Genomic DNA, 25,073 nt, shown 5'->3' on the forward strand with positions numbered 1-25,073 from the left:
CTATAGATTTACTGTAAAACTTCACATATCAATTTTTGAAATAAGTAAACTAAATTAAGCTTGCAAAAGGTTACTATGAAGTGACTATTGTTAATTTTAAAACTGATCATGTAAAATACAGTACCGGATAACACATAGCCACCAAATTAAGACACATTACACAAGAAAGTCACACCAACTGCCATTTTCACCAAATATATGGGCAGAATTGCAGGTGTTGGACAACTTAATGTATATAATTACCAAAGGACACAATCGATTTGATTCACACTGCACTAAAACCTCTGTGGATTAAAATAATGAATAATTCTGACACGCAAGAATGAATTCTGACAGAGATAATGAGGCTGATCCAAGTTGATTTCAATGTGCTTAGGCCATATTCCAATAATTCACTTTGGCTGTTCATATTATTGGCTTTACTGAGAGATGTCACACATCATATAAACATTTAATCTCTAGAAAATAGTAACCTGGGGGTGTATAAAGTAATACTTATTAGGAAATTTGGATAGCTTATTATTCATATGATTAAACTTTTAACTGTATCTGCTTTTGCTGCAATAAATGCAAAATAAAGGACTAACTGAGTAATGAGCAGGCGAAGGCCCATTTTTCTCTGTAATTAACAATGAGCTGACAGATTCATATTCTCAAATCTCACAAATCTCAAAGTTGCATGTTCCCACAAGTTAGTTAGGTCATTAATTAAAGGAAAGCAATCCGTAGCCTCTTGCACATCAACAGAAATCACAAGACAGTTAAGTATTTAAATATGCATGTTCGGAGAATACAATTCTCTACTTAGATCAGTTAACTATGCAGAAAATCAGGCAGTTTTAATTGGTAGGAATTTCACACTCAAATAACCTTCAATTATCTCATCAGATCAAACAAGACCTTTCTAAACGACAAAACAGCTCAAGCAGCTAAATGGTCTATTCCTGTTCCTATGGTCCTATCAGTTTTTTTGTTCTTAGTTGATTTTCTTTTCCCATTTAATGACAAATTAATTGCATTCCTATAGTTTAAGTATATATAATGTACACCTAGATAAATACAAAAAAACTGCGGATGCTGGAAATCCAAAACAAAAACAGAATTACCTGGAAAAACTCAGCAGGTCTGGCAGCATCGGCGGAGAAGAAAAGAGTTGACGTTTCGAGTCCTCATGACCCTTCGACAGAACTTGAGTTCAAGTCCAGGAAAGAGCTGAAATATAAGCTGGTTTAAGGTGTGTGTGTGGGGGGCGGAGAGATAGAGAGACAGAGAGGTGGAGGGGGTTGGTGTGGTTGTAGCGACAAACAAGCAGTGATAGAAGCAGATCATCAAAAGATGTCAACAACAATAGTACAATAGAACACATAGGTGTTAAAGTTAAAGTTGGTGATATTATCTAAACGAATGTGCTAATTAAAAAAAAACCCACTAGAGCTATACCTTGAGTGCCCTACCATCCATTCTTAATTAGCACATTCGTTTAGATAATATCACCAACTTTAACTTTAACACCTATGTGTTCTATTGTACTATTGTTGTTGACATCTTTTGATGATCTGCTTCTATCACTGCTTGTTTGTTGCTACAACCACACCAACCCCCTCCACCTCTCTGTCTCTCTATCTCTCCGCCCCCCACACACACACCTTAAACCAGCTTATATTTCAGCTCTTTCCTGGACTCGAACTCAAGTTCTGTCGAAGGGTCATGAGGACTCGAAACGTCAACTCTTTTCTTCTCCGCCGATGCTGCCAGACCTGCTGAGTTTTTCCAGGTAATTCTGTTTTTGTTTATAATGTACACCTATTCTTTATGACTGACCAGTAAAAATGCTAATCAATTTATCCAGAATTTAATACAAAAGCGATTCATGTCCTGTTTCAACTAATAGAAATTAACCGTATTTTCAATGAACCTTGTAAGACAGCTTTCCAGTAAATCGACAGAGTTTAGTGCAGCGAACATTGGTCTTTTATGCCAAGGGACTATTCTAAAATTTAAAATCTATCACTGCTAATTCTCAACATGATCACAGCTATATTTCTCATGTTTTTGCTTCACTAAGATCTGACAGATAATTCTGTGACTCATATTACACAGAACTTAGGTGCCAGCGGTAGCACTCTCAGCTCGGATTCAGAAAGTTGTAGTTTCATGCCTCACACTATAGCAGGCAGGGGTTCTTAATCATTTTAGTTTTCCGAGGGACACCCCCAGCCCCCCTCCCCATCCCGCCCACATTACAAAAGTTCCACAGACCCTGTAACACAAGAACTTTAAATGCATAAAAACTAATTATGTAATTAAACAAAGAGTCGGCAAAGCCACAATGGGCTGATTAGCTTCCTTCTGGCTCTATGATTCTATGAAAGATGATCAATCACTTTGGTATACTCAAGTTCAAATGCTATCATCCGTCAAACAGTTCACCAAGAAAGGCTCCCTCAGTACTTCATATAACTGTATCATTAATCTAATTGGAAAGAGCGACTACAAATGCACAGAAATTCCAACGCAGCTCAACTGAAATCAGTTCCGCAGGGGTCAGTGTCGGGACCACAACTTTTCATTTTATACATTAATGATTTAGATGAAGGAACTGAGGGCATTCTGGCTAAGTTTGCAGATGATACAAAGATAGGTGGAGGGACAGGTAGTATTGAGGAGGCGGGGAGGCTGCTGAAGGATTTGGACAGGTTAGGAGAATGGGCAAAGAAGTGGCAGATGGAATACAATGTGGGGAGGTGTGAGGTCATGCACTTCGATAGAGGGATAGACTATTTTCTAAATGGGGAGAGAATTCAGAAATCTGGAGTGCAAAGGGACTTGAGAGTCCTAATCCAGGATTCTCTTAAGGTTAATTTGCAGGTTGAGTCGGTAGTTAGGAAAGCAAATGCAATGTTGGCATTTATTTCGAGAAGATTAGAATATAAAAGCAGGGATGTGCTGCTGAGGCTTTATAAGGCTTTGGTCAGACCACATTTAGAATATTGTGAGCAATTTTGGGCCCCGTATCTCAGGAAGGATGTTCTGGCCCTGGAGAGGGTCCAGAGGAGGTGCAAGAGAACAATCCAAAGAATGAAAGGCTTAACATATGAGGAATGTTTGAGGACTCTGGGTCTATACTCGATGGAGTTTAGAAGGATGAAGGGGGATTTGATTGAAACTTACAGAATACTGAAAGGCCTGGATAGAGTGGACGTGGGGAAGATGTTTCCATTAGTAGGAGAGACTAGGACCCGAGGGTACAGCCTCAGAGTAAAGGGAAGACCTTTTAGAACAGAGATGAGGAGAAAGTTCTTTAGCCAGAGAGTGGTGAATCTATGGAATTCATTGCCACAGAAGGCTGTGGAGGCCAGGTCATTGAGTGTATTTAAGACCAAGATAGATAGGTTCTTGATTGGTAAGGGGAGCAAAGGTTACGGGGTGAAGGCGGGAGAATGGGGTTGAGAAACTTATCAGCCATGATTGAATGGCGGAGCAGACTCGATGGGCTGAATGGCCTAATTTCTGCTCCTATGTCTTATGGTCTTAGTTCTGCGACTCAGAAATACCATCAGAACATTGGTGTTGTGATAGTTCTGGAGCATACCCCACACCAGGCTCCAAAACCTACAGCAGCATTAGATTGAAATAATTGATTCTTTTTAAATAGCATTTATTTCCAAATAATATATAATGTGTGCAAAGATTTGATGAACTCTGGGCACATTAAGATCAGGATTTGAACATTGGAGAGGATTAATTGCTCTGCAGCAGAGTCAGTTTTTTATTTATTTATTCATTCAAGGGGTGTGGGCTTCACTGGCTAGGTCAGCATTAATTGTTCATCCCTGGTTGCCCTCAAGAAGGTGGTGGTAAGCTGCCTTCATAAACCGCTGCAGTCCATTTGGTGTAGGTACACTCACAGTGTTGTTAGGGAAGGAGTTCCAGGATTTTGACCCAGCCACAGTGAAGAAACAGCAATATATTTCCAAGTCAAGATGGTGAGTGGCTTGGAGGGGACCTTCCAGGTGGTGGTGTTCCCATGTATCTGTTGCCCTTGTCCTCCTAGATGGTAGTGGTTGTGGATTTGGAAGGTGCTGTCTAGGAGTCTCAGTGTGTTTCTACAGTGCATCTTGTAGATGGTACACACTGCTGCCACTGTGCGTCAGTGATGGAGGAAGTAAATGTTTGTGGATGTGGTGCCAATTAAGTGGGCTGCTTTGTCCTGGATAGCATCAAGCTTCTTGAGTGTTCTTGGAGCTTCACTCATTCAGGCAAGGGGAGAGTATTCCATCGCACTCCTGACTTGTGCCTTGTAGATTGTGGTCGGGCTTTGGGGAGTCAGGAGGTGAGTTACTCGCTGCAGGATTCCTAACCTCTGACCGGCTCTTGCAGCCACAGTATTTATATGCCTAGTCTAGTTCAGTTTCTGGTTAATGGTAACCCCTAGATGTTGATAGTGGGGGGAATTCAGCGATGGTAATGCCATTGAATGTCAAGGGGCGATGGTTAGATTCTCTCTTCTTGGAGATGCCTACCTGGTCATTGCCTGGAACTTGTGTGGGGCGAATGCTACTTGCCACTTGTCAGCCCAAGCCTGGATGTTGTCTAGGTCTTGCTACATTTTGAAAAGGACAGCTTCAGTATCTGAGGAGTTGCGAATGAACATCAGTGAACATCCTCACTTCTGACCTTATGATGGAAGGAAGGTCATTGATGAAGCAGCTGAAGATGGTTGGGCCTAGGACACTACCCTGAGGAACTCTTGCAATAATGTCCTGGAGCTGAAATGACTGACCTCCAACAACCACAACCATCTTCCTTTCTGGTAGGTATGACTCCAACCAGTGGAGAGTTTTCCCCCAGATTCCCATTGACTCCAGTTTTGCTAGGCCTCCATGATGCCACACCAGGTCAAATGCAGCCTTGGTGTCAAGGGCAGTCACTCTCACACCTCTGAAGTTCGGCTCTTTTGTTCATGTTTGAACCAAAGCTGTAATGAGGTCAGGAGCGGAGTGGCCCTGGCAGAACGCAAACTGTGCGTCTGTGAGCAGGTTATTGCTAAGCAAGTGCCGCTTGATAGTACTGTTAATGACCCCTTCCATTAATTTACTCATGATAGAGAGTAGACTGATGGGGTGGTAATTGGCCAAGTTGGATTTGTCCTGTTTCTTGTGTACAGGGCATGCCTGGGCAATTTTCCACATTGCTAGATAGATGCCAGTTTTGTAACTGTACTGGAACAGCTTGGCTAGGGGCACAGCAAATTCTGGAGCACAAGTCTTCAGTACTATTGCCGGAATATTGTCAATGCCTTTGTTAATGCCTTTGCATTAACCAGTGCCTTCAGCCATTTCTTGATATCACGGGGACTGAATCGAATTGGCTGAAGATTGCCATGTGTGAAGCTGGGGGCTTCTGGAGAAGACCGAAATGGATCATCTGCTTGGCATTTCTGGCTAAAGATCATAGCAAATGCTTCAGCCTTATCTTTTGCACTGATGTGCTGAGCTTCTCCCATCATTGAGGATGGGGATATTTTAGGAGCCTCCCCTTCCAGTGAGTTGTTTAATTGTCCACCACCATTCACGACTGGATTTGGCAGGACTGCAGAGCTTAAATCTGATCCGTCGGTTGTGGAATTGCTTAGCTCTGTCTATCACTTGCTGCTTATGCAAGTAGTCCTGTGCTCTAGCTTCACCAGGTTGACACCTCATTTTTTTTTTAAGGTATGTCTGGTGCTGCTCCTGGCAAGCCCCCCAGAACCAGGGTTGATCCCATGCCTTGGCGGTAATGGTAGAGTGGGGGATATGCCAGGCCATGAGGTTACAGCTTGTGGTTGAGTACAATTCTGCTACTGCTGATGGGGCACAGTGCCTCATGGATGCCAGTCTTGAGTTTCCTAGATCTGTTTGAAATCTATCCCATCATTTAGCACGGTGGTAGTGCCACAGAACACGATGGAGGGTATTCTCAATGCGAAGACAGGACCTTGTCTCCACAAGGACTGTGCAGCGGTCACTCGTATTGATACTGCCATGGACAGATGCATCTGCGGCAGGCAGCTTAGTGAGGATGAGGTCAAGTGTATTTTTCCCTCTTGTTGGTCATTGCATGGTTTCAAATTCCTAAAATTAGCAAGTTTTACTTACAACTTTGTGTTAGAAGCAAAAAGCTGTGTTAGCGTGTTAGGCAGGATTCTTATTGGAAGGATTTATTTACTGAAAATATAGCAAGTAAACAATTAATGTATTTGATAAGTTCACCTGTTTTTGTAAACTTTACTGCACCAGTGTTAATAAGATAAATAGGACACAGTATGTGTATTGGAAATCTGCATCTTTAAAATGATTAATAACTAGCTTCCAACTATCAAAATAAAAGCAAAATACTGCAGATGCTGGAAATCTGAAACAAACATAGAAAACGCTGGAAAAACTCAGCAGGTCTGACAGCATCTGTGGAGAGAAAAACAGAACTGACGTTTTGGGTCTGTATGACCGTTCTTCAGAGAAGGGTCATATGGGCTCGAAACATCAACTCTGTTTCTATCTCCACAGATGCTGTTAGACCTGCTGAGATTTTCCAGCATTTTCTGTGTTTGTTCAAACTATCAAATCTTCTTTCCCCAATTAGATAAATATTTAAATGTTCAGATTTTGCAGGGTCTTACAATGATAAACTGGGATTCCACTTTTTGTGCCTGAAAATGTGCTCAAAACACCAAACCAGTCTCAAGGGCAATTAGGGATAAACAAGAAAAGCTGGCTTTGCCAGCAGCACTCACAACCAGTGAAAGAATTAAAAAAAAAAAATCACATCTCAAAGTTCATTTTAATAGATGGCTGATATAATGCACAAGTAGGATTGATCATTCAAGGAGGTGAATTTGTGGCTTTAAAGCGGAAAATTGAATGTATACCGTTTTCAACCTGTTGCTTACTTAAGCAAGAATCAATGTTCATAATATCAAGAAAGGTGCAACCATTGTTTCACATAAACATATTTTTACTTCAGTTGCAAATCCAAACAGAACATACTAAAACGTCTGCCAAAATGTCCTCAGAAAATCAGTATCAGTATTGCAATCTTAAGCCATGCAGCTCACCATTGCATTACATGGGCTGTTTGGAAAATAATTTCATGGGCTTTAGACCAGTGTATAGAACTCGTATGAAGAATGTTGCAAAAACAATTGTGGCATATCCCCGGGTAAGATGTTCGGTGATTCTCTTTGACTCATTCTAATCATTTTATTTAATAAGCTAGCTACAAGAGTGGCAGCCACTGTCACTCAAAGTCTATCACAGCATTATGGGATCCTAAAAGGCGAAGGCAAAGCTGGGCCAATAACATCACATCTTTCACCCAACAGGGCAGCAGGCTGCCTCTACACAAACAGACTCCTCATCTCTTCTATATATACACGCACTAAAATCTTTGAGAGATCTTCATCAATCCTTGAAACCTGCCTGCAGAAAGATAATTGTTCTAGGATCCAGGTCACTGACAGTAATGCTTGCAGTGATCACTGGAAACAAAACAATAGCCAGTCAACATGAAATCATTCAGAAGCAATCTGAAAATTTGCTGGAGACAGAGAAATCTTCTTCGAGACCCAGCTGAGAACTTTACTGTAGAAACCTGGGCACATAAACTATGCTGACAATTCAGCAGAGTACAGAGGTGTCAGTTTTCAGATGGGACCTTAAAGCAAGGCCCCATCTACCCGCAGCACCAGAGAACAGCAAGGAACTTCTTCCAGTACCCCTTGGCTAACAACTGCAACTTGCATTTATTTGGCACCTTTAACATTCAAAAACATCCCAAGGTGCTTGACAGAATTGTTATTAAACAAAATTTGGCACTTTGCCACATAAGGAGATATTAGAACAGGTAACTAAAAGTTTGGGTTTTAAGGATCATCTTAGAGGGGAGAGATAGAGGAGTTAAGGAGGAAATTTTGGAGCTTATGGTCTATGCAGCTGAAGGCATGGTCTCCAATGGTGAAGCAATGAAAACTGAGGATGTTCAAGAGGCCAGAGTTGGAGGAAGCACATAAGTTTTGGAGGGTTGTAGGGCTGGCGTAGGTTACAAAGTTAGAAGGAGGCGAGGCCATGGAGGAGTTTGAAAGTGTGGGCAAGAATTTTAATATTGAGGTTTTGCTGGACTGGGAGCCAATGTAGGATAGCAAACATAGGGGTAATGGATTAATGAGTTAGAATTTTGGATGAGCTCATGTTTATGAAGGGTGCAAGGTGAAAATTCCAGCTAGGAAAGTGCTGGAATACAATCTCCACCTATCACTGGCCCTCTATCCAACTCTACCTGTTCCACCACCACAACCGCCACCCCCCCCCCTCCCCCGACCCCCCAAACCACCACCACCCCCCAACCAGCTTATATTTCACCTTTCTTCTATTTTTCCTAGTTCTGATGAAGAGTCATATGGGCTTGAAACGTTAACTGTATTCCTCTCCGCAGATGCTGTCAGACCTGCTGAGTTTTTCCAGGTATTTTTATTTTTGTTTTAGATTTCCACCATCTGCAGTATTTTGCTTTTAGCTGGAATAAAGATGATTATCTCATGGATTAGGGTTTCAGCAGATGAGTTAAGGCAGGAGGCAGAGATGGGCAATGTCCCAGAACTAGAAATAGGCAGACTTCATGACAGAAAGAATATGAGACCAGCAGCTCACTTCAGGGCAGCTAGGATACAAAGACTGCAAACTGTCTGGTTCGGTGTCAGGCAATGACCAGGGAGCAGGAAGGAATTAGTGACTAGGGGATGAAGCTTGTGTAATTCTGGTATTATTTTTGAATAGTACTTAATTGACTGTAAAGTACTTTGGGGCATCCTGAAGTCATAAAAAACTATATAAATTCAAATTCTTTCTTTATAATCTATTAAAGTCAAGCATTTTGTACAGTTTTCTTTTGGGATAAATGGGACATAAACGTATCTAAACTTTGGGTACCATTTTGCTTTTACATTTAAGCCCAAAGTCAATCCTTGCTTCTCATCACAAATCTTTTAATATATTTTAAGCATCCAACTACCTCGTATAAATAGACTTTTGGGGAAAACAAACACACTTCAAGATTCCAAGTTGGATCAGAGCCCAAGATTATTTGTTTGCATTCAATGACAGATGGAAACCTTCAGCCACTTGCACCATGCAGTGAGGATGCCCTTGCATTCACTTCAATACTTTATGCTGTGCATCACTACATCCAAGTCTGCTAAATCTGCACAATTTAACAAAAAAATGTTGTAGACATAAAGATTAAAGCACACATACTGGTATTCTTTCTCGTTTTAAATTTATACAAATTTGGTGATCATTAACATTACACAAACTGTGCAATCTTCTGTCTCATTCCTGAACTTGCTTTGGTACAAGAGGCAAATTATCAAAGGTGCAACAAAGAATTGAAACAGACAAGACTGCACAATAATGGAGAACGTACCACCACTTCCTTAAGTATGTAGAGTATAGACAGCAATGACAATCTCTGGAATAAGCTCCTTAATAGGATGATAGAGCTTTATATCTCCATATAAAAAGATACAATGTAGCCAGCAGGTACCCAGTGAGATGGAAGAAGAGGAATAAGTATGCCAAAAACAACAATGACAAAGTAGAGGTAGACTATCCAACACATTATCTGATACGGATGCAGGGGCCAACTCCAGCCATTGGTCCTTGAGCGATGATGGGAGTCCACTGCTGAAGCACGTATATTCCTCTCTGGTGCAGTTTTATTGCTGCTCTTATTGATGAAATTCATCTGCAAGATAATATTAAAAAGTCACTTGTGTAAGCAATTTTTTCTATCTTAAAACAGGTACCATAGCAGTACAGCTTATCATTTTGAGCTGCTTCAGCACAGTGTTTTGATGCAAATGAGTGATTATGAGGCCACTTCAGAAGGCAATTAAGAGCTACATATAGGTCAACAGGCAACAAAACCTAGTCAACATTTAGGCTTGGGCTGATAAATGATCAGCAACATTCGCGCCACACAAGTGCGAGGCAAAGACCATCTCCAACAAGAGAGAATCCAACCATCTGCCCATGACATTCAATAACATTACCATCGCTGAATCCACCACCATCAACATCCTGGGGCTTACCATTGACCAGAAAATGAAATGGACCAGCCATATAAATACTGCAGCTTAAGAGCAGGTCAGAGGCTGGGAATTCTGCAGCAAGTAACTCATCTCCTGACAATAGCTCACTATTCATGTGGGATTACTAGATGAGAAACGGTGGAATCTCAACAGAAAGTAGAAGCAGAAGAGGGTATGAGAACTCATTTTAAATACAGAACTAGGGGAAAGGTATACACAACACTGTACACATACTGATGGCGACAAACCCATGGGAAAGTTTTGGAAATAAACACAGGATGACAGGGTCAAAGGGAACAACCTCAATAACATAGGGCACCATCAATGTACCCTCTAATATTGTTTTTGAAGTGCATGGGTGATTCATTTAAGTGTCAGTCCCTATAAAGCTTTTTGCACACTAACGTAAAGGGGCCAACTGTTCGCAGTGAATTTCAGGTTGCTGCACAGCTTACAAGGAGCATTAGGCACCACTATGGGAGGGTATATCCACAATTGCTAGGGAACCCCCTTTACCTATTGACAGCATGCAAAATGCCAGGTATATCTAGGCCCCTGCATACACAGCACTAAGGTGACTGAAATTTAAATCATGTCCCCAGATATCTACAGTCTTAATCAACCAGATGGAAGAAAATCTGTGGTATTTCTGCGAGGGATAATTGTGACCCCTTCAAAGTAAATCAAACTCACAAAGGGCTTGGTAAACCAAAGAAAGGTAGTCATTTACTTATCCAAGAGCACAGGAATGTCCATGTTGATTAACAAGCATTTCCTCCACATTATAGAGACCATCCCCAGAGAGAATGGCATTGTATCTTAATAAGGAGGCCAGTTGAGCTTATCACAGTACTCAACAGCTACGTCCTATGTAAGAATGTTTTCACAATCCTCACTTCTGCGTTCCTTTCACTTTCCTCACACTGGAAAGCATAGCATTAATGGGAGGAGATTCTACTTTCTGTTAAACAAGGTCCTAGCAATTATTGGGCACACCAGGGAAAGTTACCACCAATATAGTTGCAATTTATTGACCTAGGCCCTGTATATGAATAGCAAGCCCACAGAGAAAGGATTTTACTCAAACCCAAATAAAATCAACTCCAGAATCAACTACACATTCTAAGCTTGGGGGACATGATCACAGGCAGACATTTCAGTGCAGTTCAGACACAGAGGAGTGCAGCATTGTCAGATGTGCCATCTTTCAGCTGGAATATTATACTGAGACTTTGTCTGCCTACAGCAGTAGAGATGATAGACTGCACTAGTTGAAGAGCAGCAAATGAGCTTTCTAGGTCAGGGCTTCCCAAGCTGGGGGTTGTGAAACAAGATTCTGGGGTTGCAGGCTCTGCAGCAGTAACGGCTGCCGTGGAGCTCCAACTGAATGTTAACAGCTGGGAGGCCCCTTTAAATCCTCACTTTTTTTAATGGTGGGCATGGCCTAAACAGCCAATACTTGAGGCCTGATTCCTGCTGCAAGAACATAGGAAATAGGAGGAGTAGGCCATTCGGCCTGTCAAGCCTGCTCCACCATTCAATTAGATCACGGCTGATCTTCTACATCAACAGCATTTTCCTGCCCTATCCGCATATCACTTGATGTCTTTGCTATCTAGAAATCTATCAATCTCTATCTTGAACACATTCAATGACTGAGCCTGCACAGCCCTCTGAGGTTAAGAATTCCAAAGACTTACCACCCTCTGACTGAAGAAATTCCTCCTCATCTCAGTCCTAACTGACTCATATACTGAGACGGTGTCCCTGGTTCTAGACCCTCCCCCGCGCCCCCAGCCAGGATAAACATCCAACCCGATGAGCCCTGTAAGAACTTTGTTTCAATGAGATTGCCTCTCATTCTTCTAAACTCTAGAGAATACACTCCTAAATCTCTCCTCATAGACAATCCCACCATCCCAGGAATCAATCCGGTAAACCTTCATTGCACTCCCTCCTGCAAGTATACCCTTCCTTAGATAAGGAGACCAAAACTGTACCCAATACTCCAAGTGCAGTTTCATCAAGGACCTGTACAATTGCAGCAAGACATCTTTACTACTGTACTCAAATCCTTTCACAATGAAGGCCAACATACCATTTGCCTTCCTAATTACTTGTCCACCTGCATGCTAGCCTTTAGTGACTCATGAACAAGGAACATACAGATCTCTCTGGACATCAACACTTCCTAATCTCTCATCATTTAAAAAATACTATACATTTCTGTTTTTCCTACCGAAGTGGGTAACTTCACATTTTTTCACATTATATTTCATCTGCCATGTTCTTGCCCAGTCACAGCCTGTCAAAGACCCCTTGAAGCCTCATGGCAGCCTCCTTACACTTCACATTTCTACCTAGTTTTCTGTTAACTGCAAACTTGGAAATATTACATTTGGTCCCCACATCCAAATCATTGATATAGATTGTGAATAGCTGGGGTCCAAGCACTAATCTTTGCAGTACCCCACTAGTCACAACCAAGAAATCCACTGAAAAAGTAAGTTTTTAAAAAGTATGTGAAATTTTTTTTGGAAATTCTGCACCCAACACCACCCCCCCACTACAACACAGGTGCCTTCACCCCATCCCACCATTCTCACAGGTCTCTCTGAGTGGACATGGCAATTTTGAAGCCTTGAAATGGGGTCGCAGTGGGAAAAAATTGAGAAGCACATGTTCCTATACATGAGACAAAGGATAGTGTGACAATAGTTAAAAAAAGAGTCAGAGAGAAAAGGAAGCATGGAAAACCAGCAAGGCACAGCAAGTTCCAAATGCCTAGGAATCTGGTGGGAGAAAAAAAGCAGATCATCACCGAAAATGCACAAGTCACCAAACAGTACTACCAACTCCTTTCTACTAATCCCTTGTTAGCAATCTCACCCTATGCCTTGTAAATTTCTTAGAATTGCCTCATGATATTTTTTGTTTTTGTTACTTTGTTCTTTTAAGTTTCCTGTTTTCCATCCAAATCCTTTTTTTTTTGTTTTTCTCCCCTTCCCCTTGTTCTGTTCTTTTTTAAATGCTGTTTATCTTTAATATCATATAGTCCCAAGGAAAGCACTTTTAGATCTGAAACACTGAGTGGCTTACACTTCTCTCCAAATGCTGCCTTACCTGCTGAGCATTCTCAACATGTCTGTTCTGTTTTCTGACTTCGAGCATTTGCAATATTTTGTTAAAGGAATTTGCAGACTTCTATGCCACAGTGTTCCAGAACATCTCACAGTAAACATCTTGCCATCTTACCAATGTTCTCCTGTCCCAAGCTACCTTGGGAGTGGTACAGGCACTGGACTCCTAATTTCAGCCAAAGATATCTACATGAGAATACAGTGGTCAAGATTTAGCTGTCAAAATAAAGGTGAGGCTAATGGTGCTCATCCTTATTTATGTGTAAATGGTACTGCAACTTCAATCAATGAGATGCATGGTTAAAATGTCAAGATCCAAAATTTGCTAATTGAGTTGTGCTGCACCACTGTTAGCTCTGTGAGATCAGCATTTTGCTGTCTGCTTCATCATTGATGAACATCGAATGTTGTAAGGTTGCTATACTTGAGAGGTAGATATGAACTAAACTCTCCACAGAGAGTTAGGTCTTGTCAATTTAAGCACAAGTAACTTTTTAATAGCATGATAATTACTGCCAAGAAGCCACTCTAGCATTGAAAATTACCTATTACAAATGTGGAATCTTATTCCTTCAGGTATTAATTGTTGTTGGAGAATTTTAAAAATGTAAAATGGAATATTAATTTTTAAAAAAATTTTCTTTGTTTCTTTTCTCTCTCTCTCTCAATCCAATCTTTCTTGGTTCTAAAGCTCGTCAGTGACAAAAATCTCCAAAAAGTGATGAGAAAGCACCTTGTGACTTGAGCAGCAATGTTTATTTCTCCTCCCTAACTTATTGTTTGCACCAAGAGACAGTAGTCCCTATAGGTATGTGGACCACTCCATTCAGGCTGCTCTCAGAACAGGTTTGAATACATCAAATTATTGTCCTACTAAATACACAATTTTACCCTGGGAACAGATTCAAAGACTGTTGTCTAAAATAACTTCCACTAAACATACAGCCAGTGCTCTTTAATGTCCAATTTTTAAAAACAAAATAAATCTATTATACAGTAAAATAAATAACTTAGTGGTATGATGGCCTCATGGTTTCAACATAAATATTTAAGATGTAAAACGTTAGATGAATATGAATGGAAAACAATAAATGCAATGTCACTACCATTAGCGATACTGAACGCACACATTGCAGCATTGCACTAACAATTATAAATATGGGGCTTCTCAATGAGCTTTCTCAGTGTGAATTCTTAAAAATCAAGTATGTCGTTTAAATAAATGTTAACTTTATAACTTATAAATACATAATCTTCAATAGTAGTTATGCCTAGTTGACTGTATGCCTTTAAATGTTATAGCTCTATCAAAAATGGCACTTACCTAAATATTTCTGATTTATATCTTTCAACATTCTTGGGTTTATTTCAGTCCGTTGATAATTTCCCTGAATGGAGTTGAGCACTATTAACATTGTCAGGGCAATTGCCAATGAGGAGTTGTGGATCCCTAGACAGTTAAATCAGCAAAACTGCTGTCCATCCATCTCTACAGGTATAAATTCAGGATCCTCATTGTTATTCAACAACTTCTTCAAACTATTTAGTCTAGCATGGTTTGGCTGTACACTGAAGTTGGTAAACAGATGGAAGAAAAATGTTACTCAATTGTTTTGTTGCAAGAGTTTAGTTTTTGATTTTTAATTTTAAATCAACTATCTTTTTAAAAAAAAATTCTTGAGATGTAGGCAATGTACACAAGACCAAATTTATAATGCAGCACTAGTTGTCTCGAGGTGATGGCTGGCCTTCTCCTTGAACTGCTGCTGACAATGCTCCCAAAATGGTATTAATAAGAAATTTCAGGATATTGACCCTGTGATGAAGGTATAGTATTTGACTTGGAGGTGATGGAGACCTGAAGCTATTGCTTTACTTTCTTGGTGGTCACAGAGCATAAAGATGTTGTCAAAGTAATATTTAGCGACTTTCTGCAGTACACCTGTAGGACATGCATACTGCAGTTAGTGTGCTGCTAACAGAAGGGCTGGATAGGTGTTTAGGGGCAGGTGTGCCCATCAAACAAACTGGCTCATCTTGGTAGTGTCAAGCTTTTGAATGTTGCCACATCACTGAAATGAAAGATCCAAGTCATCGCCTATGGCTCATACCACAAACTCCTTTCCCTCACCAACAATTCCACCTTCCTTCCTGGCCACTAGCTCAGGTTAACCCAGATTTGCACAACCTGGGTGTTCTATTTGACTTGATGTCTACTCTATGACAAAAATCTCCTTTGTCCACTTATGTAACATGGCCCCCTCTGGCCTTGCCTCAGTCATATCATCGTCACCCGACTCATACATTCCAGTGCTCTCTGGGCTGGGCTCCAAACCTTTACCATGGGTCCATTTTTGCTTGCTAACACCCCTGTGAAGTGCTTCAGGATGCTGTGCTACAATAAAGGTGCTATAGAAATGTAAGTTGATTTTGCTGTTCTGTAGATGGATAGCTGCAGCTGCAGATTGAGAGTACTCCTTTGCACTTTTGATTTAAGCATCGTAAATAATGCAGAGGACTTGAGGTCTCAGTATCAATGTTCCTGCTAAGCTGTGCAAAGTGCATCAGCCTGGAAGGTACCACACAGGCATTGCCCTGTGTTAAATACCATGCATACACAGCCACACACATCAAAAAAAAACTGGCTGCGCACACAATGAAAATTTAAAGGGAACACTGCTCAGTTGGTGAGTGACTTGTCACTGATTGGCCTTCTCTGGTATCTGTCTATGTTTCTGTGCTAGTATACCATGACAAGTTGTAAAAATTCAATAATAAATCTGTGAACTTGTAGGCTAACAACAGAAAAACAAATGACCTCATGATATCCTTCAAGGAAGGTAAACTGCCACCTGTAGGGTGTGACCTACATGTGGCACAAGTCCCACTCTACATGAATGACTAATTAATAACAAAAAACTTGCATTTATATGGTGCCTTTAATGATAACATGATGTCCCAAAATAATGAAGCACATGAAAGTGCAGTCACTGTTGAAATGTAGAGAACACAGCAGCCAATTTGCACACAAACAGCAATGTGATATTTACCAAATAATCTGTTTTTGAGATGTCAACTGAGGGATAAATATTGGTCAGGACACCAATTATAATTCTTTTGAAGAACATAGTAGCACCATGGGAGCTTTTACATCCACAGAGAGCAGATGGAGTCTTGGTTTACGATCTCAACCATAGGATGGCACCACCGACAATGCAGCACTCCTTGAGTACAGCAGTGTCAGCCTAGATCTAGGATGGGATTTGAACTCAGCCTCCTGACTCAAAGGCAAGGCTGCTCGCTACTCGTTGAGCCTTGGCTGAAATGGTCAAACATGCCCTCTGAAAATGCCTTAATGCCAGCCAATAAATCAGTTTGTAACATAATTGCTTCAAGACCCTTTAAGATACCATCTCCAATACAAATCCGTTTATACGCAGCTCAGCAAGCAACCCAGAAGATATGAAAGATAGGACAAACATTTGATTCTAAACAACATTTGAGCACAGTTTTAAAATCTGTGCTAGTGGGTGGACTTTGAATGGGATAAATCACACCCTAACTTTCAAATAAAATGGGAAAAAGACTCAAAACCTCACATTAGAATGAGATTTCAACCACTACTCATGATCATAGTGAAGAAAAAGTGAAAAGAGAATGATAATAAAGAAGGGATCAGCAGATTCTCAAAGATGGATCTTTTGCACAGGTCTTTAAGGACAACAATAGCAAAGGTATTAAAAAGTTGGAAGAACACTTGGAGAAAGCTAAACCTGCTGGTTTTATTTTGCTACTTCTGTATTAAGGTGTTCCACCCTAATAAAAAAAAAGTGAAATTGGAAGTGAAATTTTGAATAATCTGCTGCTGTTGGTTGAGGCTTCATTAATGAGCTAACAGAAGATGATGCAAGAGATTTTTTGGTGCAGCGTAAATAAAAACCAACATGGTAAACACACATTGTTGAATTAACTCTAACTCCAATGGAGCAATTGGCAGAAGTTGATGTTATTACAATTGTTATATTATGTTTAATGTCTCACTGCTGTTATTGTTAAAAGATGACTGCCGGGGGTGGGGGGGGGGGGGGGGGGGGGGGTAACACAGTCTCCACTGAAAATTAGACGTCCATCCCACCAATTAGCACTGGATTTTGCAAGTCTATTCTACAAAATTAATTGGCACTTCAAATGGCTGCCACTTGAGCTTTTAGATTATTTTAAATATTGAATTGCTCACAGCCTCAGGACACCCAAAGCCCCTTTCAGCCAGTGAAATACTTTTGAAGTGTAGTTAATGCTGTAATGTAGGAAATACGGCAGCCAATTTGCACACAGCAAGTTCCTACAATCAGCAATGATAATGAGCAGATGATCTGTTTTTGATGTGACGGATAAATATTAGCCATGAAATAAAGTTGCGGGACTATTTAGGTCCACTTGAGGGCAGATGAGCCTCGGTTTAACATTTCACTTCCAACAATTCAGCACTTCCTCGGTACTGCACTGGAGTGTCAGTCCAGATTTTTGTGCTCATGTCTCTGGAGTGGGACTTGAACTCATAACCTCCTGATTCAGGGGTGAAAGTCTACCAATTGAGTCACGACTGAGACAAAACACCTAGCCCTGCATTTTATCCTTCCTTGGGACAAATCAAAATCTCAGACTTTGTATGTTAACATGATTCATTATATATGCAAAGCACCTCAAAACAACTCAGACATACATATAAATGTTGAACTCTGAAATACAACTTTTGTTTCATCATTGATTTCAAACATTTGGTCCAAAGATTCAGAACATTTGGTTTAATATTCTGATGAAAGCTCATCTCAATCTGAAACAATAATTCAGCTTCTCTCCACAGATGCTGCCCGACTTACTGAGTCAGCATCTTTTGTTATTATTTCAGATATTCAGCACCCACAGTTTTTTGCTTTTGTGTTGCTGTTGTAGCCATTGTAGCTTGATTTGTGTCTTACTGGAGTTCATAACAGTCATTACTACTGGATATAGAAAATCATAATATGATCAGAGTCAACATGGTTTTACAAAAGTGAAATCGTGTTTAACAAATTTATTATTACTGACAAAAGGCATGCTGTCAAAGCTTTTCTTCTTGCACTCATCACGACAAGTGCAAGAATGCCAAATTTCAAAGGGAACAGCAATTTATACTGCATTAGAAAAGGGGTGCTGATTGATTGGCAAGTTGGTGCTGACCAGGGATCTATCATCCTCCATGCTTTTGTTTATTCTAAAAGGTGCAACGTCTGGACTTATTCCTTTTGCCCGCAGAGGACAAGTCCCTGCGTGTGAATATATGTAGCTTCCAGCAAGCGCAAGTGAACTACATTGCGAGCCTGATTGGTGATCTTAAATTGGTCATTATTGCAAGTCTAAGCACACTTGGGATTGATCAGCCATGGCTGCCTAATCACACAATTACATCTAATGTTAGACATTATGTTCTGAGTTTTGCAAACATGATGTGGTTAAGTACAGTCAGTACTCTGCCTACTGCAAATAGCTGAAGGGATGTGCTTTTTGATATGATCTGCCAGTCATCATTGAGCACAAAGTCTAGACTGACACCTCATTGCAGTACTGAGCAAGTGTTAAATTGTTGGACGTGTCCTTATTCAGATGTGACATTAAACCTAGGCTCTGTCTGGCCTCTCAGGCGGATTTAAAAGATGACGTGGCTATTCGAAGAAGAGCACAGGAGTGTTTCTCAGTGGCCAATATTTATCCCTCAAACATCACTGAAATAGATCATTTTATCATTATCTCAACTACTGTCGGCTGTATTACCTACATTACAACAGTGACTAAACTTTAAAAGTACTTCATTGGCTGTAAAGCATTTTGGGCCATCCTGAGGAAGCAAAAGGTGCTTTATAAATCTAAGTCCTTACTTTTAATGACCTGATTACCAAGTAAATATTTCAAGCATTTGTTACTATCGCGCATTTAGGATTTTTTCAAAGCATTTTATCAGATTACACAAGGGCAAAGTACTGTGGATGTTGGAAATTCAAAATATAAATGGAAAATACTGGAAGTACACAGCAGATCAAGCAGCAACATATCATCAATATCAGTTTTTTGTCTCAGACCTCTCTTGGAACTTTAGCTAAGGCTTTTGTCAACATGCCTGGATTCATCAACAGCATCAAATCCTCTTTGGTAATAAAAACAAAAAAACTGCGGATGCTGGAAATCCAAAACAAAAACAGAATTACCTGGAAAAACTCAGCAGGTCTGGCAGCATCGGCGGAGAAGAAAAGAGTTGACGTTTCGAGTCCTCATGACCCTTCGACAGAACTTGAGTTCGAGTCCAAGAAAGAGTTGAAATATAAGCTGGTTTAAGGTGTGTGTGTGGGGGGGGCGGAGAGATAGAGAGACAGAGAGGTGGAGGGGGGGGTGGTGTGGTTGTAGGGACAAACAAGCAGTAGTGATATTATACTGATCCAACAAGATCTAAATGAGACAACCTTTACTCACAGAGACACACATTACACACAGAGACAATGAGCCACAATTTACACACAAAGACTTTACATACGGAGAAATACTTTTACACACAGACACACTTTACACACACACAGACACCCTTGACACACACACAGACACCCTTGACACACACACAGACACCCTTGACACACACACAGACACCCTTGACACACACACAGAGACCTTACCCACAGAGACTCACTTTACAAACAGAGACACAGAGACTCACTTTACACACAGAGACACAGAGACTCACTTTACACACAGAGAAAGATTTTACACACAGAGAAAGATTTTACACACAGAGAAAGATTTTACACACAGAGAAAGATTTTACACACAGAGAAACCCTCTACGCACAGAGACACACATTACACACAGACACAGAGATAAACTTTTCACACAGAGACACACTTTACACAGAGACAGATGATCTAAATGACTTGGTGGAGTAAATAGATAGCAATTCTAAGATGTAATCTAATCTCTTTTACTTAAGAACTATACAGTATTCATCAAGTCTACAGTAATTCTAAACGATCAAATTCCTTTCTCAAGGACTCTCAAAGTAGCTGCCAATTTTAAAACCAAAAAGGAATCTTTAGTTGTGATCTATAATCTAAGTGACAGTATGCATAAAACAGTATCACTCCTAAAACCTGATGTATTTCTGCATTGATGTCTTCTTTCAAACCGAAGCAAAACTTGAATCTATTTCTCGCTCAATGTAGCTCCTGCTAGTGATCATTTTCTATTAAGTGCAGAATTTCATTATAGATCACTAATTGACAAGGGTATGTTTTTATTCTGAGCTAAAGAAGAAGAAATGTGATGGATTTTGTACTGTTTGGGAGGGGGTAGAATGAAATAGAAGGTCAGTAATAGGTGACAATTAAGGAGAGATTGACAAAGATGTCATGGACACAAGACAAAGGGAGTGTTAATGATAGTGGTAAAAGAGTAAAGGTGCTGATAGTGGCATAAAGGTAATATAGCAGAAAAGGTGTTAATAGCAGAACAAAGGCCAGCACTCTGTGAAAGCAAAACATAAAAACACGTGACAGATGGCACTGTGGGGGGAGGGGGCGTTTAGGGAAAAATAAACAAAGAGAAATGTTCTGGATTTTTAAAACATCATTCACAGAATATGGGTGTCACAGGAAAAGCCAACATTTGTTATCCATCCCTAATTGCCCTTGAGGAGGTGCTGATGAGTTGCCTTCTTGAATACAGCTGAGTGATTTGTTTGGCCATCTTAGAGGGTGCGTATGAGTTAACCACATTGGAATAGATCTGGAATTAAATATAGGCAAGGATGGAGGATTCCCTTCCCTAATTCCCAAATGATGTTTGCTGATGTTAAAGGCTTTTACATATATGTTGTCATGGTAGCTCTTCCACAAAGTTTTCATTGATAAAATCATGGCATAAAACTCACAATAAATATGTTTATCATACAGTTGTAATGTAAATGTATTAGTATAGGTGTTAAAATGTTTAAGCCTGAATATGTATGGGCAAGTTGCTCAGAAAATTATGTAAACCCAATCTACAATCCAACCCAACTCCAGCGCAAACAAGAGGAAAGTATTGCACTCTGGGTGCCTCCAGAATCAAGTCAAGCCCTGACTCCATATTTACACTATAAATGTAGTCTCAATATAAAATCGAAGCATACCCCAATTGCAATATAAATACAGACTTAAGAGATTTCAGCTAACATTAGTAAATTACTAGCGCACTTCATACAAATCTTTGTCATCCATGCCATCAGCCACCAAGGCATCACACTTAAAATCCCTCCCTGAGCCCCGCATTCTCTCGCTAGCTCTCTCTTCTTTGGCAAGCTTTTGGTCACCCCTCCCAATAATATCTTTCACTGGGTCAGCATCCATTTCTTGTGATAACACCTCTGAAGTACCTGGAACGTTCCTATTACTCTACATTCAAGGCAGTGCGTAAACGCAAAACAAAAACAAAAATACCTGGAAAAGCTCAGCAGGTCTGGCAGCATCGGCGGAGAGGAACACAGTTAACGTTTCGAGTCCATATGACTCTTCAACAGAACTAAGTAAAAATAGAAGAGAGGTGAAATATAAGCTGGTTTAAGGCGGGTGGGACAAGTAGAGCTGGATAGAGGGCCAGTGATAGATGACGATAACCAAAAGATGTCATAGACAAAAGGACAAAGAGGTGTTGAAGTTGGTGCTGTTATCTAAGGAATATGCTAATTAAGGGTAGAAAGCAGGACAAACAAGGTACAGATAGCCCTAGTGGGGGTGGGGTGAAGGAATCAAAATAGGCTAAGAGGCAGAGATAAAACAATGGATGGAAATACATTTAAAAATAATGGAAATAGGTGGGAAAAGAAAAATCTATATAACTTATTCAAAAAAAAGGGGGGGGAATCGGAAAGGGGGTGGGGATGGAGGAGAGTTCATGATCTAAAATTGTTGAACTCAATCTTCAGTCTGGAAGGCTGTAAAGTGCCTGGTTGGAAGATGAGGTGTTCCTCCAGTTTGCTTTGAGCTTCACTGGAACAATGCAGCAGGCGAAGGACGTTAACTCCAAACGTTAACTGTGCTCCTCTCCGCAGATGCTGCCCGACCTGCTGAGTTTTTCCAGGTATTTTTGTTTTTGTTTTGGATTTCCAGCATCCGCAGTTTTTTGCTTTTATCTTAGTGCATAAACGCAAGTTGTTTAACACCCAATAGCAGTATGTCGTAGCACACACTTCATTGTTATTAACACAAACGGCCCTATACCAAACTACACTACACCGATAATTACACACAAACAGTACATGGCACGCGAGATATTTAAATTCACATTGGCTATTGACACCTGAGTTGACGGTGCGGCACTGGTGCCTTCGCCTTTTGCTGTGGCTCCGGCCTAGCTCTGACTCGGAGGTCCTTCAGCCAGAAGCCGGTCCATCTGATTGCCATAAGAACCTCGTAGCCGCCAACAAGTCACCGGTCCGGCTGGGAGCGGGGAGAGGGGACGCTTTCCTTTCAGCAGCTTTGAAAAACTAGGAATCCCTTCATAATGCCGCACCGTCACCCACTGACACAGGTTAAAGGTCAGGTTACAGGCGCTTTAAGCTCCACTGCTCTGCCGCCGGCTCTACAACACGATTATCAGAAAAGCATCTATGAGTCGACTACCTTTCAGCTGGGTTGAGGGCCGCTCCGCGCGCTGTCACCCATGGTTACCGCCGCATTCTCCTCTCTGGGTCACAATGCTCCCTCTGCGACTTGATAATGGATTGCGCCGCGCCGCGCCTGCACGTCACCACGCTCGCCGGCAGTGGGAAAGGTTAGGGAAGGAAGAGAGAAGCGAGGGTGGTGAAAAATTATGGGAAAAAGAGGAAAGGAGAAGGGGGTGGAAGTGGAGCAGTTTGGCCACCTATTCATTCCTATCCCCACTTATTTGGTTTTGACAAATTTTAATTTAATAAGTTTCATTTAAAGTTTGTGTAATTTAGAGTTCTGGGAAGTTTTAAAGCATCGTTTTAAAGCAAATAAATTAATGTGCACAGTTAATATGCAGAAGGTCATTAGCCATTGTAAAACAGTGATCTGATAGCTTGGCAGTGTGATGGCATTAAACGGAGACTGAGACAGATCACGCATGCGTACTGCACTCATGAATGGGTTCTGCCTATCACACAAATGAATAATGTGGTATATGAATTTGTGCCAGTGTGATGTTAGGTATGTCGGCCGTACATCCCAAAGACAGGCAGATCATATAAAACAGCATTTTTCAGCCACTGTTCGCAATGGGCAAGGTACAGACCGTACCCAACCAGCCCGTGTTTGCAAAACTCAAAACAGTGTCCCAACATTAGATGTGATTCCATGACTGGACACCATTTGCTAAATAATCCTTAGTGTGCTAAGAATTATGCTGACAACCAATTTAAGATCGTCAGTCTGGCTCAAATTGTGGTGCATTTGTGTGCACTGGAAGCTAGATATATTAATACACAGAGCCCTATTCTTTGCAGACAGAAAGAAATATATACATGTTGTACCTGTTTCAGCTAAACCAAATTAGTGACAGCCATTCACTGACTCATTCCTCAGGGCAATGCCTTGACCAATCAAGGTCAAGCTGCCTGGTTTAAAATTCAAACAATGCTGGCATTTAACTGTCAGTCACCATCAATCGGTGCATTCCCTCCTGGCAATACCTGTACCAATCAGCACTCCTTTCTCATACAGTTTAAATTGCTGTTTTCCCTTCATATTGGTATTCTTGCAGTGAACAGATGAGTGCATAATGAAAAGCTTCGACTTGCCACTTTTTTTCAGCAAAACAGAATATGACATTCAGTCACTATAAACCAGTAAACCTAATTATAAATGAACAGAATTGTGGAATGTGATCCTCAAACACCAATAAAAATTCCATGTAATATATAAAGATCATCACTTTCTGGAAGTAACTGACAGCAAAAACTATTGAGTCCAAATTACCAATACATTGGTCACATGATTTATAAGTATATACTTTGTACTTAACAGTTCCGTAAATTTTACTATGCTGATTTTTTGAGTGACTGCAATTTCTCATTAAATGGTAAATATTTATAAGTCCTCCAATAAGCAGATTGTTTATAGGGTGCATATGCAAGCCAGGTGCATGGAAGCAATATGATAAGTGATACCATCGGATACTGAAGCATATTTTACATTTATCCTATTTAAAACAGAATGGAGCAGGTGTCCAAAGCAGAGAGAGATTCTGTGTAACCTTTCTATACTGCAAAGGCTATAAAAGATCCCATAGGACCTTTTATGAAGAAAAGCTGGAAGCTTTCATGATGCCTTGGTCAACACTCAATGTTTAACAAACCGCCCAAAACAAATTAACTGGTCATTAATCTTATTATTGGACTTGGAAAAATTTATTAATTTTGCTTCCAATCTCCATCCCTCCATCATTTTCACATGGTCCAACTCTGACACTTCCCTTCCCTTCCTTGACCTCTCTGTCTCAATCCCTGGTGATAGACTGTCCACCAATATCCATTACAAGCCTACCGAGTCCCACAGCTATCTCGACTACAGCTCCTCACACCCCACTTCCTGTAAAGACTCCATCCCATTCTCTCAGTTCCTTCGCCTCCGTCGCATCTGTTCTGATGATGCTACCTTCAAAAACAGTTCCTCTGACATGTCCTCCTTCTTCCTTAACTGAGGTTTTCCACCCACAGTCGTTGACAGGGCCCTCAACTGTGTCTGGCCCATCTCCCACGCATCCGCCCTCACGCCTTCTCCTCCCTCCCA

General features: G+C 40.8%; 1 protein-coding gene across 5 annotated transcripts in view; it reads right to left on the reverse strand.

Moving 5' to 3' along the window:
* The window catches only part of zdhhc1 (zinc finger DHHC-type containing 1), a 91,471-nt gene extending 68,427 nt beyond the window's left edge, over nucleotides 1-23,044 (reverse strand). For 2 of the 5 annotated variants that reach the window (XM_041192364.1, XM_041192360.1), the window contains exons 1-2: nucleotides 22,621-22,905; nucleotides 9,559-9,777 (exon numbers count right to left, since the gene is read on the reverse strand). In XM_041192364.1, the coding sequence (XP_041048298.1) occupies nucleotides 9,559-9,777 (219 nt within the window). In that variant the 5' untranslated portion in view covers nucleotides 22,621-22,905. Of the gene's footprint in view, nucleotides 1-9,558; nucleotides 9,778-14,587; nucleotides 14,833-21,761; nucleotides 21,818-22,620; nucleotides 22,906-22,943 lie in introns of those variants that run through there. The other 3 variants (XM_041192362.1, XM_041192361.1, XM_041192363.1) reach the window with 3 other exon arrangements.
* Between the last annotated feature and the right edge of the window lie 2,029 nt (nucleotides 23,045-25,073).

This window comes from Carcharodon carcharias, chromosome 7, assembly GCF_017639515.1.
Source record: "Carcharodon carcharias isolate sCarCar2 chromosome 7, sCarCar2.pri, whole genome shotgun sequence".
Taxonomy (NCBI): domain Eukaryota; kingdom Metazoa; phylum Chordata; class Chondrichthyes; order Lamniformes; family Lamnidae; genus Carcharodon; species Carcharodon carcharias.